Raw genomic sequence first — 15491 nt, 5'->3', positions numbered from 1 at the left:
AGTGCGCACAGCCTGCCCTCATCTTCCCCTGTATATAAGCTGGCCTCTGCTGCCCTAGGGACCTCAGTTTTGACCTCTTGTCCCTAGGTCAGTAAGCTCCCATGTACTAACTTACTTTCCTTTACTAACTAATATATTCTTGTCCCTAGCCTTAGGTTTGAGCATAAGCTCACCATTGCTTTGGTAAGACCTAGTCGAACGCCCCCAGCGTCTTTGTTTGGTTTTCCCCTGTTGCTTGACCCTAAGTCGCGACACTTACGGGCATCACTAGCTCACGGACAAACACGCTCGCCGCACCATCGCACTGGTTGTTCCAACATTTGAACCCTCCTAAGCAGCCCCGACACCCTCCCAATTCTATTTGACTACATCAAAGCAACCAGCCGCTTCACAGCCGGGACAGGACGATCGGACCAGGACACACTCCGAGCAGCACAATCACAGGGATAACCTTACGACCACACTAAGATACCCAATTCCTACACACCCACCTCTCACCCCCTGTTTTCCCGTCTCCCCTTTCCCATTCTACTCCCTTTATGTGCCTAACCCTTACTGTACACATCATAATACCTACCTACAGCACTCTAGTTACCCCCCCTCTCCTCGCGCCCACGCTTCCTTTCCTCAGCTTCACACAGTTCCCCACATCGACAGCAACGCACTGCCCCGAACACGCTCCCAATGACCTCATCCCCTGTGAGACAGACAGCTCACGCACTCCCTAACGATGCTCCAGGACAGCCCATGATGGATAACTCCATAGCCCGCTTATGTACATGCATGTAGTATCCGGCATAGGGCAGCGCCCTCAAGCGGATATCAAACTGGATTTAAAATAGATAAATAAAAATAAAAAGTTCATGACTATCTGAGGGCTACTCACCGACAACGTTTCATGCCGTCTAAGGGAACGTCCTTGGAAGAGATGAGTTTGCAGCTGCGATCATGAAGACAGCCATATAGCATAATATAACCTCGATGAGTCCTGCGGGCGATGGATTGAGCACGGCATATGTTCTGCGAGCGGAGCGGCAACGCAAGCGGGCGCGTCTCTTACTGTGTCTTCTCGTGACTGGCCGTCCCTTTCAGCAATGGAATTCCCAGGTGCTTCGCATGTAGCAACTTCGAAGCGAAGACCTGCGCGCGAGTCCTCCCGACTCTAAACGCGTCAGCGTACAAGGGGCCAAGAGTGAGGTTGTGAGATGAAGGCTCCTCGTGCTTCTGTCCAAAAAGCATCAAGGAGGGTGCGCGGGACGAGGATTGTTTAACGTGTAGCTCGCGTGAAGGAAGAAGCCTGGAGGAGGCGGTGGGAACATGCTAGGCGCTGATACGCGTAAATTGTTATGGCATTGCCTACAGAGGATATTGCCCGCGAGGAATCCTCAGGGGACAATGCGTACGAGGAAGCATCCAGCGAGCAGGCTGCTCTGAGATGAGACATGGCGAAGGCGCTGGGGACGCGATGCCCGAAGCAGACGACAGTCCCATGGTGGTTGCGCCATCGGATGAATGAGGCAGGTGACGTGTGAGACCGAGCAAACCGCGGCGTGAAAGGACGACGCGGAGTCATAGGCAATACTCACCAACAGAGAGCAACCTTTGCCCGTTAAGAGCGGAGGCGGCAGGTGACGAGGCATGGATGACAGCGGTGGACCCAGGCACGGTGATCTTAGCGCGATCGAAGGAGATCTGGCAATGTGCCGTGTGTGGCGGGGGAGGCTCACTGGGGCAGCATCATCACCAGCACGCGATATCTTCCTTGATATGCCTCCGCCGGTCTGTGCCTTCGCGTCCTGCCCCGTTCGTCTCCTGCCGTGCGCCCATGCCAAAGTGGAAACAACATCCCGTCCGAAGCGCTGAAGCGCTGATCGACCGAGCGCCCCCGTCCGCTCTGGCCGGTGGCAGCTGCTTGAATCGTGACAGCGCTCTCGCCGGCGACCTTGCATTACTGGTTGTGCTAGAGACTCTCGCAGTGCACATTTCACACCCGCTTGCCTTTGTGTTCTTTCCGTCGATGCGTACCACCGCCTCCATATCGATAGTTCGTGTGTTTTGGTCCATTTATGCTCGTTGGTCGTGCTCTCTGCCCCTGCCGTCCGTACTCCCCATCGCGTTCTCGCCCTCGCTAGCCACTCTCCATGACGGATGCTCCCACCACGACGGACACTCTTTACCGATGCAGCGCATATGCCCGTCAGCGCTATGAGCTCGTGTCGTATGGTTTGAGCCGCGTCTGGGGTGCGGGTGAAATGGACTTGTCTTCATGGTGTTTCGCGGGCATGCTGGCCTTATAGTGTGCTTCTCATGCCCGTCATGATTCTCATGTGGATTCACTTGAGGATATGCGTCCGCAAATGAACAAGTAACATATATGCGGGACATGCGACACATGGTCGATTTGGTCCATTCGCGGCAGACGGTGCGTCTTTCACAAGCTTGTCTAAGGCTCCCCACCTCCCGCTCATCGTGAGACGAGAGGGTGCGCCTCTGTGCACCAAGGGGATGCCGACACTTCCTGGGGTGTATTCATGCTGACGCGCATGGTAAGGATTCCGCTTCGTGAGTCTGAGGTTGAACCTCGATATGAAATGTAGGCTGCATGGTAGGATAACAAGGTGGGCAATACGTGCATTCCTCAGCAATCTATATCTCGCAGCGAATCATCGTCCGTGGAGGTCTAAGAAGAGACGCACGGTGAGCTCCGCCGGCGTCCATCCTTTGTCATAAGCATTCGTCTGGTAGGACAGCCATTGACATAGGTGAACGAATTGACACCTTGTAAGCAGTCAAGCGAGCGGCACCTCTTAGACGCTTGACGTGTCCAGCCGTTACCGACTGCAAAGGCGCAAGGTTGTGTTCGTTCACTCTCACGTCGCACATTAAAGTCACAAGATAATAATACTGAGCATCCTTGGCGTCGAGGCCATGTCATGCATTGTACAAAGCCCCGAACAGCAGAAATCATGTACACCATCACTGTCCACAGATACGTAGCGTCAAAGATCCTTCACAACGAGATGGGAAGCCGCGTCCGCGGCACAGGCAAGCTGGACTCGAGATGTCAGGGTCAGCTTCACGTTCGGCGAATGTCTTGGCTGGTCAAGGAGTGGCCCCCGCGAGCGCGTCATATTGACGTGCGCATCCTGCCCGCCTCAGGAGCGTGACGTCGCTCGCACTCCCGACGTTGGCCCATGCCGTCCGCTGCGCATCGCCGTCTGCCCCGTCCTTGCAAGCCTTGAGAGTCGGAGTACATGGGGAGGTGCGTATCGTATTGTATTGTAGATCGTCTGTGTGGTGAACGTATAAGCGCAGAACAAAACAAAGGAAAAGAAGAGCGACTGGGGTGGCGTCGCCGTGCGATGCGCATCTTCCGCGCCGTTGTCTTGCTATTCCGGCTATGAGACGCGCGAGAGTGCAGAACCTACAACAAACAAGGCATTGAAATGGTCAGTAATCATGTTGCTAGTCTCTCCGGGTGCACCAGAGGTAGCAACCCCACCCCGATGACGCCGTTACCCGGACTGACAGACTCGATGGCAACTAGGGCCATATGGAGCGCAGCCGGAACGTTCGGTATACGGTGTCCAGAGCATTGTCTCTTGCGAGCAAGCCTGCAAATCGATAAGAGAGGGCGCGCTTGTATACAAACGACGCAACTCACCTGAAGGACGAGCGCAACCGCTGTCTCTCCTCGCCGCCGCCGAATGCGACCTGTAAGCCTCCTTAGACATTCCTGTGCAATATGTTCTGTCAGTGGTGCCGCTAGTCTCATCCGAGGGTGCCCCCGTGAGAGAGCAGTGACCTCCACCCCGCGACGCCCTTACCCAGGCTGCCTTTAGCCTGGAACGTGCCATCGGGTGTCCAACGCGTCGCCTCTTGTGAGCGCGCCTGCTTCATGGTGAGCAGCTACTCCTGCACGAGAGATACAGATGACGTACCCGGAGGACAAGCGCAACCGCTGTCGGATATATCCCGAGTCGCTTGCTGATCAGATTCACCTGGAATGATCAGTCGATATTGTCGCTAGTCTCATTCGAGGGTGCCCCCGCGAGAGAGAGCAGTGACCTCCACCCCGCGACGCCCTTACCCAGGCTACCTTCAGCCTGGAACGTGCCATTGGGTGTCTGACGCATCGCCCGCTTAGGGAGATACCTGCAATCACCATCAGCGAGTGCATAAATGACTAGCAGGGAGAACGTACCCAGAGAACAAGCGCGACCGCTGTCAACACTCCGCAGCTTGTGCAGCATCCCTGTTGTGGGGATGCCGTCCACATGCTGTGTCGACAATCTCATCTGGACACCCCGAGGGTAACGTCCCCACCAGCACGCCGTTACCCGGACTGACAGCAGCCGGAACGCGCTATATTGGTGCTGATAGCATTGCCATATGAGGGCAAGCCTGTAGCGATGGTGAGGCGCGACAGAAGACAGGATATAAGGGCAACTTACTAAAAGGATGAGCGCGACTGTGATTGCGACCATCGAACGCAGGTGCATACACCGTTGTTGACAGTCGATCATGATCTTCATAGTGTGTTTGACACGCCCATGGCGATGGTCCCATTGGGTGACCAACGCGTGCAAGATGGGCGTCCAGGGGCATGCTCATAGGCAGCGCCTAGAGGCCGATGTCAGACCGAGATGAGATACGAACAGCCAGCGACCCGGTAGGACTCACCTAGAGGCGAGCATGCGGGACCGTTGATCTTGAGGCACACAATATGCCATGCAACGTTGCAGCATGACGACTGACTTCTTACAGGAATATGCGCACGGTTACCGACTACCGAGCGCTGAAGGACAAACACGATAGTCAGATGCCATGTAAGTACAACAACAAATACCAATGAGCTTACCTGCGCCCACAGAGTATCGATGCATATACACGAGATGTTCATGCATCACGACGACATAGGGGATTCGAAGGCATAGCAGGTCAGTAAACTGATAGAAGAGTGTGCGCACCTCAGGTTGAGGGGGGCGGACGCTTATGCGGCACTAAGGGTCTTTCTCAGCCTAACCGTGCCGATGTGTGGCGTCGACGACGAACAGGGCACAATGGGAACGCATAGGCAATCAGAGATTGAATGGTATACAACGCTTTGTAGTACTCACGAATCTGCGTGAATCGGTATGAGACGGTCCAATGTGTGGCGAGACGGCGACGAGCGACGATGAGGGCAACGAGGGTAGAGACACCGTCGAGAGTGGCGACGATGGATGAAGACGGTCCTCAATCGACGTCGACTACGAGGGTGGGACACGGTTGAGGAGGAAAGGGGACATGGTGGTAGTAGGACAAGAGGCGATGGAGAAGAGAAAGGCGAGCGACGGTCTTATATACCGAGGGTGGCGTTTGGTTTGTCCTGTTGTGCCTTGTGGGCAGCTTCGCGCCCCCAAGTCAGCGAAAGGCAGACTCAGCAAAGTCAGCCATCTCCGACGCTCTTCGCGGAGCCATATGTGTGGCTGACTGGCCGATACAGGGCCGGTCGTCCGTGCCAGTCACGGTCGCAATCCGGTGCTGTGAGCCGGCCGATTCACGAGTCTGCATTGTTCGGGCCTTGGTCTGCGATCAGAGACATAGAGTACCAGGGTGACATGTATAAGCACCTTGCATGGTCCACGCTGCGACATGCTTTCAACACGATGTTGGAAGGGGCTCCGTCGTAGTTCATATTGCGCCACACTTTGTGAGTGTGACGATCTGTAACGTGTCTGTGATAGGACGCGTCGCGCGTCTATAGAACCGCCCTCGATATCCTCAATACCATCACCATGACTGTTATTGCCACCAGGTACTCATCCCTTCCTCAAGAGACCATACTAGTATGTATTCTTTGTCTTTGGACTGCTAAGTGCTAAGCATACCTATCCTGGTGTCAACCAACATCTACGAGGGATTTCCAGTACAAAGCTTCACGAGTGTCCACTGTCAAAACTAGGACACACAAAGTATGATAGAGTGATTCCTGTGAGGCATCTTACTCTCGCATGTGCACTTTGATTACCAATGGAATCCGTGTTCTCTTCTCCATTTCGCGGTGTATAAAGGGCCGCTGGACAAGTCCGATATTCTTGGTAATATCCTCAATGGGGACCGCCATCTCGAACTCGAACGCGCGCACTAGCGTGTATATCAACGCCTTCATTCTGCATCCAAAACCCTATGACTGAGCGAGCCGCCGCTTCAAGCTAAAATGTTCTCAATCAGCGAGATGCTCAGTTATTCATGACTTTCGCTGGATGTCGGTCTTCTCCCGCAATGCGCCTGTCCCCGCCAACGAATTCGGACCAAACTTGAAGATCAAACTTTACTCATTCGCGTTGTACACGACAATGAACAAAGACACTCTTCCAACACCGTCTAACACAAGCACAGTACGAATGGCTTGCGCCTTCGTGGTGTCTATAGTAGTAACGAGTTGCCGCGCTCGTGTCTTCGCCCCCTCAATTGGCTCATGTCCAGTCAACGTATCTACTCGACAGTAATGGAAACCACGGTTGTACAATGTCGACTACGTGACTTCAGTTATAGGAAGTTGAATCTCGGACGTACGACCAGCTTTTCGTCTCAGAGTAACGGATTCTTGACTACGATTTCAGCCGCGTGACGGAGGTGGAGGGGTAGTTTACTTGAAGATGTACGAAGATGCATTCATTCCACACATTTAGATGCTTGCGTCAATGTATTACGAACTTACATCACAGCGGGTCATGAATGCGCACAAGCAGAGCTCTCCGTGTGTCTGAGAGGAGAACGAATGTCAGCTTCACCATGATCAGAGAAGCCAATGCACGCACCTGCAATCCCGTCCTGCAGGTCGCAGCCTACTTGCTCTTGGGCGGCTCGGCGCAGTTGCACGCTGGGTAGGTGCACGAGCCACCGTTGGCCTGGACGTTGGCGCACTTGACTGTGTCCTAAGACAGAGTCATGTCAACATTGGCTAAAATATGAGAGGCGGCAGTCACTCACAGACATGATGTTTGAGCAGGTTGTGTAGTCGACGACTGGGGAAGAGGGTCACACCAGGACTGCCTTTATACTCATCCGGTCTACCGGCGACACGAGCAGGGCGTGGTCAGCTGTATGCCGCCGTCTCCCCTGCATATGTGCATATGGAATGCTCGTCTTGCAATTGGCTCGAACTTCATCGACAATGATATCCACACGGTGCTATTGGTGTTGCACACGTCCAATCACGTAGAGCGGCTCTGTCAGTGGGGAAGAAGCAAAACAGAGACCGACGGAATTCGAGCTTCAATCTTCAGGATTCCCAGCTTGAACACCGTTCCCGCGATGCTGGCAGTATAGCTCTTGCTTCGCAGACACGTCCTGGGGCACAACGGCGCACTCCAGATACAGATCGATATATTCAAGCCCGAGAACATTGCGTCTGACTTTGGATATCGACCATTTGAACTACCGGAAACATCATGCTGATAAAAAAAAGTAGCAGCACACTGGCAAAGCGTGGTCTAGAATGTAGAGGCGCAGACTGTCGAGGAAGAGACCAAGTCCTCATATCGGCGTCTATTCCTCCCGCGTGTTCGCTTCGCCTGTCCTCGCCCTCGACGACCTTCGACGACTGGCGACGCCCATTCAAGCGCTTTGGCCTGTATATCTAGTCTGTCGTGGAATGCGTATGAGAGACGTCTGGTATCGGAGCTCCCCATGTGCGCTGGTGTTTTCAACATCCCTTTCTCACAAAATGCGCGCGCACGGAGACGCACGCAGTTGACCATGAAGACTTTTTAGTTTCATTTGTTGTACAACAGAGACGAACACTTCGTATGTCTATCGTGGTGAGTACCTCATGCAGAACATCGCGCTTGCAGAGCAGCTTAAGCGCAAAGCCATCCCGTCGTCGCCTTCACATTTCTTCCTGTGTGAAGCCTTCTACTGCAACGATCGGTGCATGGTTAGAAATAACGGCTTCGGGAGTCTGCAAGCGGTCTTCAGATCACCTGCAGACTGTCGAGACACCCACGCGTCGTTCGTGGGTCGTGACGCGCCCATACTCAACAGTATGCACGGCGCTGTACGATTCTGGCAAAATTAACTGGCATGCGCTACCGCGTGATGGCAGAGATTATAACTGGTCACAGGCGCTTCGTTTGGAAAGAAACATCTGTGTGGAGCAACGACGGCAGATCATCATGATGACCGAAGTTGGGTCAACGCGCCAGACAACGGCCTGAGTGACAAAACGCACCTTGTTGGACGCTTGTTCGAGCGTTGTTCGATTCTCCATCTGCAGCCGCTACCGTGGCTGTGTTCAATCGACTGCACTTGGATGTGGAACGACAACCATAACAAAAACAAACGTGCCACTCAGCGATGACGCACTCTTATGTGTCGTCTCGAGGAGCCGGCGCGTTGATGTCCGAAGGCTGTATGAACACCTGCATCAGGGCTCACTACTGACGTATCAGGACTGCGACGGGGAGACCCACCTATCCTAGTGCTTTGCATCCTGTTGAATAATTCAACTGAAGCCAGCCTTGCTCTGAGCGACGGGGCGCGGCGAGACCGTGGTCGCTGTCTGTAGCGCGCTAACGTCAGAAGGCGGTCAGCTTACGATAGACTCACCTGGTGTGGGCGCACGTTAGTTTCCCCGTCGCGAGCATTGAAGCGGGTACTTATCCCGAGGGCCACGCAAAGGCCTGCGCCATGCCTCGGGGCCTTCGTCCCGTCCGCTTGAAAGGAGCATATTTGCAGGGCTCTGTTGAGTCTTCGCCCCATCCCGATCATTGGAGGGCGTCACTTTTGCGGGGGACCCTTCACTCCGTCCCGATCATTGGAGGGAGATACTTTTGCGGGAGCATCGTCAACCCCTTCCCGATCTTTGGAGGGAGACATTTTTAGGGGAGACCAAGCTCCTGATAGTGACGCGATGCCCCGATGAGTGAGCGATCCATGGAGATGTGCATGGCATGGCGTACCTAGGTTCTGGTCCGCGGTGCTGCATTTGTGATCAAAGTGAACTAGGCAATATGAGGGTGCGGAGCAGGTGAGTGAGAGCCGAGACTATTGAGATGGTGACGCACATACTCGAGTCTGTAGAGAGTACTAGACTATCAAGATCAGTGACCCACACCCACACATCCCGACAGTGTCCTCGTGAGGACGCTGTCAGGTGTGGCGTCGACGTTAACAGTGACAGTGACAGTGACAAAGAAGACCGAGCCGAACACGATGATCAGCAGGCAGGAAGTGGACGAGTAAGCAAAGCGACGTACCACACGTGCATACCCATCATTAGATGCGACGACTACGCTACTCAACCACGGTAAGGGCGACGACGACGACAGTGAGGATGAAACATCGGATACGGAAGGACAATGCAGGTGAGTACTCATCACCCACGACGGACGACAAGAGGAGCCTACCTGATGGTGATGGTTGGAGGTCAAGGAGCACAATGGGAGAGAGCGACGAGTGCGGGCTTTATAGCGTGCGGCGAGTGTGTCATTGTTTGTGTGTTGTTGAATATCAGCCTCACCGCGACGCGTCGGTCACGTTGTGGGTCGCGTCGGTCAGCCACGAGTGGTGTCGGCGGAGGGCGGACGGTCGTTGGGTATGGCATGTTCAACATCGCCCCGATCGTCGACATCGGGTGAGATCCCGATCAGGACTGCTGCATGCGCTGAACAGCGCTCGACGAACCGCGCTGGGTCTGCAGTCCACCTATTAGTTTCTCACAACTCCTGTGTCTTAGCACATCATGGATATTTGCACAGAATGCCAGTTGTCGGTGTCGATGAAGGCTATTGTGCCGTCGTCGGGGACCTGTCGTTGTCCGCGATCGGCGAGTGCCACGTGATCGCGTTTGCGTAGACAACCAGACTGTCGCTAGTATTAATGTCGCCCAATAGCACAGATCCGAGCTACATATGTCTTCGTTTGGGCGATTCACTAACTCGCGCTCCGCGACACAAGGCACCGCGAGGATCTTGTTCGCCTTCCCATTACTTCTCGGAGTTGAAGCTTGCGCGGTAAGATCCATTCGACCGAGACGCGTAACAGACCTGACGCACAATTACTGTGCACAGCTTCAATCGATGCGAGATCGCCCCAACATGTCGGACGACTGATGTTGCCGCGTGATGAACTCAAACTGACGTTCGCAAGTCACGCTAGAGGCATTCCATTCGTGCTACGATACGAAGAATACAATAATGATCGACGACGTAGACCCGCAGTCGGTATGACTGTTTAACCCAAGTTCATCAGCATCCACAGAGTCTCAGGCAGTGGCAGCGGAAATACGCACAGCAGGAGTGTCTTAATACACCTTACTTGCTCTTCGGTGGCTCAGCACAGTTGCACGCCGGGTAGGTGCAAGAGCCGCCGTTGGCCTGGACATTGGCGCACTTCACGGTGTCCTGTAATCGATCACGGTCAGTGTCCCCAGTCTGTCACTGAAGCATATGACGGTTACTCACAGACATGTTGTTAGATTGAGATATGTAGTCGGTGACTGGGGAGGAGGGACGCAACGAAGATTACTTATATACCTTCGTGCGCGAGCTTCACATGTAATGTGCGCTGTGCGATTGGCCCCCGCAATGCTGAATCCTGTGCGGATGATTGGCTGCCGAGGCCGATACCTCGGAGGGTAGCACACGGATAACCACACTTCTATCAGCCACCGTCACAGGACCCGGGAGCCGGGGCGGTCGTGCTTCCTCGCTCCATCAGTCGCTCTCGCTTTATGTGCCCTATCAATGGAGGTTGGCTGTGCCAGATGACATGCCGTGGAGAAATGCTTGGACACCGCGAGTATCTTCTCATCGCGGTGACTGTGCGCGGATCTTCTTGTGTGGTGAGACATTGCTGAACTTGGTTAATGAGCGGAGCCGGTTGAGCTTGCCTGTGTGCATTTCATGATCGGCCATTGGAAGCCTCACACGGGAAAATGCCTGGATAGATCCACCACGAAATTAGCACACCATATTGTCTATACAATCCTCCTGATCCCTCGCTATTCTTTGTCAACGCAATCATGCTTCTAGCCACGAACCCGGGGTCATTGGTGTAGAATTATGCAGAGAAACACTTTGGTATGTATACAACGATTACAAGAAATTGTGGAACCAACGTCGCGTCGTTTTATCGTACAGAACTAATGTCCGCGCAGGTTTCCGGTGTGCAGATGTTCACAGCTCAGTCTTCGGCACTTTCGCGCCCGCGTCTTTCAGTTTCTGCCCGCCCTCCTGCATCCACTCGCCTGTCCTCCCTCGTGCGTGCTCCGCGCTTCCTGTCAAGACATCGAGGACCTGGTTGCGCCACCACGATATCAGTATGGCCTCGCCCACGTATGTCAGGGAGAGAAAACGAACCTTTCCGAACCTGGCCTCTGCAGCCTTGACACCGCCGTTGATCACGGCCTTGACATGGCCGAAGAGTGCCTCTGCACGCCCAGTCGTCTGTACGTAGCGAATGCGCACCTCTTGCAGCAGACCCGGACGGCTCGTTGAGAGCGTGTCCTCTGACAGGCTGTGTTCGCGGAGGTATGCCCGGAGACATGCATCGGGCCAGACATCGTACGGTGCCGTACGTGCGTTGTACTCATTGCATATGACAACAACTATCAGCGCATTGGACAGGAGATGAGGATCAGAAAAGTGTGTGCACTTGTCCTGCATCAGCTTCACAAGCTCGTCGTGCGCCTTCTGCGCGTCGCTGCGGATGTAGCCGTGGTCGACAAGCCATGCCTTCATGGCCGAGCCGCATATGATATTAGCGCCATGCATAGTTCATGCTGCAAGATGCTTTCCGACACGATGTCGGAAGGGGTTTCGTCGACGTAGTTCATATTGCGCCACACTTTGTGAGTGTGACGATCATGCGTCGCGCGTCTATCTGTTATGAATGCCTTTGTGCGAGTCAAGAGACATACTAATTCGCACCCTCCTCTGCAGCATCATAATGACCGGTCCGTTATTCGGTGTCCAGACTGCGAAGTACACAATGCGGCGATTTATTTATAGTCAAGCCTGCAAATCACGAATATTGGTCATGATTGTTCGTTCTGTATCGGATTCCTTACGCGTTTGTTGGTAACAAGCTGGATTATACATGAATCTACTTCCGTCGCCTTCAGTTCCTATTCCATCCAAGAATATAACAAAGGCCCTACTATAGTTACAATGCTTACCTGTCTTCAAAACAGCTGCGTCTTGAGCGTGGCTGTGTTCGGTTCCCGTTCATGCATCCTTAAACATCATCATCATCCCGAGCAATTACTAGGGATATATCTCACAATAGACTCCCTCCTGCGTACGCGATGTTGCGGAATGAACTACGCACATAAGGGCGCCACGGCGTTTCTCCCCTCTTGTGCTGTTCGTCTTGTCACCGCGCGCGGGCGTTTTGCATATAGCGTCTCCGAAGTGCAGGTTCAGACTCCTTCCGCCCCGAGCCCGAAGCCTCAGACAGAAGTTGAACGAGGACTGAGCCTGTCGGGAAAATGCAGTAGGTTCAGTTCGAGCTCAGTCCAGGTTCGAACCGCTGTCACACTCATTAATAGAAGAGACAAATGCATTTCTATAGCGATAATCAATGTTTCTGATGACCCTTCCGGCCTTGGGTACAATGTCCTGCTCCGCTCAAATGGCACCTGCACAGTATGCACCCCTCATATTCTACAATGCTTCGAATGTTGCGGGAGCTAGCTGGTTCCGGTATTCAGTTCCCATCCTAACGCCACCTGATAATGTTTTTTGGGAGGATATGACTGAGCCCCACAGTGTACATCACGATACCCCCAAAGCCGTATTGTAAGGGGCGGTATCGACAATGTTGTGAACACTATACATCATGTCTTGGGCTACTCCACTGGCTTGAACCAATATGTGCCGGAGGGAGATTGCTCGCCTGGCCACAAAGACATTACTAACAAGATAGCGTCCTCAACGTGGCGATGTAGCACAACACGAAAGCGAACATGGTGACGTACAGCGATGGTCTCCAAACACTGGAACACGTGGAGGTACACGGCACGAAATTCTCCATGGACCATTCGTGTAGGATATTCTGTAGCGTCCAGGAGCGTTCGGCTGCATGACGAGGTATCTGTGTCTTGATACATGCCGGGTCCTGACACTTGGATGTATGCAGTGCTATGAATTGCGCAAACTCAGTCAGCATATCGCACCCATCCAAGACGCGGACGAGAGGTACGTGATTTCTGAGGGCGACTCACCGAAATTCCTCGACAATGTCCTGTGAGACAGGAACCTCATGAAGCCCCCCATGAGATCAGGGATGCCATCTCCATACCACGCGATATAGTTGAGCTACCGAGCGACGAAGCGACTCCTTGTTATCCGCAGTGTATTCGAAGGCTTTGGTGCAACTTGCGATCATTGCTTGCGGTGTCGACAAAGATCGCACGGAGCAGGCGGGAGGAGCTATTACTGCAGGAGACGCATGTAGTGGGCAGAGGTGTTGTGCTACGTGTTCATGCATGTGTGTTGTGCGCCCGGACTAGGGTAGCCATACAGCCATCCAAGAGGCAGCGAAAGTCGATAGCGACGTGTAGACGAGAGCTCAAGAGGAATCGTACAGGGTGGAGCGATGCGAGGACGGATAGGGCGGATAACATGCGAGACCGAGCAGACCGCGGCGAGCAAAGACGACGCGGCGTCATAGGCAATACCAACAGGGAGCAAGCATTGCCTGTTGAGAGCGGAGGCGGCAGGTGACGGTGCGTGGATGACAGCGGTGGACCCAGGCACGGTGATCTTAGCGCGATCGAAGGAGATCTGGCAATGTGCCGTGTGTGGCGGGGGAGGCTCACTGGGGCAGCATCATCGCCAGCACGCGATATCTTCCTTGATATGCCTCCGCCGGTCTGTGCCCCCGCGTCCTGCTCCGTTCCTCTCCTGTCGTGCGCCCATGCTTAAGTGGAAACGACACCCCGCCCGAAGCGCGGAAGCGCTGGTCGACCGAGCGTCCCGTCCGCTCCGGCCGGTGGCTGCTGCTCGACCGAATCGTGACAGCCCTGTCGCCGACGACCCCGCATCACTAGTTGTGCTGGAGGCTCTCGCAGCGCATACCTTATACCCGTTCGCCTGCATGTTCTTCCCATAGATGTGGCATGCCACTGCTTCCACGTCGACCGTCTGTGTCTTGTCGTCCATCTATGCCCGTTGGCCGCGCTCTCTGCCTATGTCATCCGTACTCCCCATCGCGTTCTCGCTCTCGCTGGTTAATCTATCCCATTCTTTCCGCGACAGATGCTCTCACTAAGACGGACGCAGCGCATATCCCGACCAGCGCCGTGAACCTGGTTTGAGTCGAGTCTGGGGTGCGGGTGATTTGGACTTGTCTTCATGGTGTGTCGTGAGCCGTCTGGTTTTTCAGTGTGTTCCTCATGCGGATGCTGACGCCTGAGTGTGTAGAGTGCTACATGTCGGATCGTTTCGTCAGCACATTGCGCATGCTCGGAACGCAGGCAATAGCAACATGAGATCTGTGGGAGACTCACCAAGAACGCGGGACGTTTTCGGTAATGTCTTGTGAGATAGCCGCCTCGCAGTGCACTCCAAGAGCCAGACGATACATCCCCGACATCAGGAGCCACGACGTCTCGTTAGAGGTGTTGAGTGACGCAGAGATCGTGTTGTATGACCGAGCGAATGAGAGCGTGCCTTGCCAGAGTGGGTCTGTCGTTGCGCTTCGTCGCGACGTCACGTATACAGGGATCTCGGGGACCTGTGCGCGACTCCTCTATATTGTACAGTTACCGATGAAGTAATGGAATAGTGACCCCCACCTGCGTCCGAAACTCGGCATAAGCTGGAGAACGCGTGCGGTATACCCCGTGAAACGATATGTGGGCGCGTTGATGCACCGCTGCTTGACCACACAAGAAAACGAGAATGGGAATAAGGTACAAACGTCGAGCAGTCGAGCAGTCGAGATGGTATATGCGCCAGCTAATCCTGCGCGGGAAGTGTTGGCCGCAGCACGACTACTGCGCCGTCGGTTTCAAGCGCTGCGCACAAGATGGAGAAATGAGAGAGAGGGAGCTCAAATGAGGCGCGAAGGTGCCGCGCGGTAGCGCGGAGGCTACAAGGCGGTTCCCCGAGACGAACGAGCGGTCCGGTGCCAGCGCTGAACTCGATTATCCAGCCTCTATGAGCACAGGCGCGCCTTTGATGGAGGAATGATCGTGTAACATTGGGCGCGGGCGCGATGTCATTGCTGGGGAGAGAATGCCCGCACAGCATGATCCATGCGCCGGACTCCGGAGGTTGCATGTGTCGGGTCGACGTGGAAGCATGACTTGCACCAGGACAGAAGGACGAGGCGACGGACACAACCTCAAAACGCAGTATCCGCAGGAGCTACGTTTGGGTAACCTTTTGTAGTGTAGAGTGAAAGACACGTCGAAAAGGAGCGCGGAAAAAGGACATCTGATCTTGGACAACAGAAGCAGCCGGTGCTGTATGGTATATGTACAAAGGAGAAGGCGG

At 54.3% G+C, this 15491-nt stretch overlaps 4 protein-coding genes across 4 annotated transcripts; 2 read left to right on the top strand and 2 right to left on the bottom strand.

Moving 5' to 3' along the window:
- Positions 1-3102: 3102 nt before the first annotated feature.
- POSPLADRAFT_1159171 (hypothetical protein) lies at positions 3103-4535 on the bottom strand (the record flags this gene model as incomplete). Its single annotated transcript, XM_024487401.1, has 7 exons — positions 3103-3290; positions 3530-3614; positions 3665-3736; positions 3942-4001; positions 4091-4155; positions 4205-4376; positions 4455-4535. 7 exons carry the CDS (start codon positions 4533-4535, stop codon positions 3103-3105), a joined length of 723 nt encoding a protein of 240 aa, XP_024333517.1.
- A 4549-nt stretch (positions 4536-9084) lies between these two features.
- POSPLADRAFT_1041931 (hypothetical protein) lies at positions 9085-9845 on the top strand (the record flags this gene model as incomplete). Its single annotated transcript, XM_024478001.1, has 4 exons — positions 9085-9353; positions 9415-9520; positions 9542-9686; positions 9733-9845. Coding segments are annotated over 3 exons (258 nt in total), but the record flags the coding sequence as incomplete, so codon positions are not given.
- Positions 9843-10603, top strand: POSPLADRAFT_1041930 (hypothetical protein). The gene is made up of 2 exons (XM_024478000.1): positions 9843-10001; positions 10059-10603. Exons 1-2 carry the CDS (start codon positions 9868-9870, stop codon positions 10111-10113), a joined length of 189 nt encoding a protein of 62 aa, XP_024333515.1. The 5' UTR covers positions 9843-9867; the 3' UTR covers positions 10114-10603.
- Positions 10604-11165: 562 nt separating this feature from the next.
- POSPLADRAFT_1037411 (hypothetical protein) lies at positions 11166-14153 on the bottom strand (the record flags this gene model as incomplete). The annotated part of the gene is made up of 11 exons (XM_024477220.1): positions 11166-11285; positions 11349-11435; positions 11457-11723; positions 11919-11965; positions 12167-12198; positions 12319-12467; positions 12968-13130; positions 13214-13233; positions 13291-13427; positions 13577-13775; positions 14070-14153. 11 exons carry the CDS (start codon positions 14151-14153, stop codon positions 11166-11168), a joined length of 1305 nt encoding a protein of 434 aa, XP_024333514.1.
- Positions 14154-15491: the final 1338 nt, after the last annotated feature.

This window comes from Postia placenta, assembly GCF_002117355.1.
Source record: "Postia placenta MAD-698-R-SB12 unplaced genomic scaffold POSPLAscaffold_22, whole genome shotgun sequence".
In the NCBI taxonomy this organism is placed as follows: domain Eukaryota; kingdom Fungi; phylum Basidiomycota; class Agaricomycetes; order Polyporales; family Adustoporiaceae; genus Rhodonia; species Rhodonia placenta.
The sequence above is the reverse complement of the archived record's forward strand: the minus strand, read 5'-3'. Positions and strand labels throughout refer to the sequence as shown.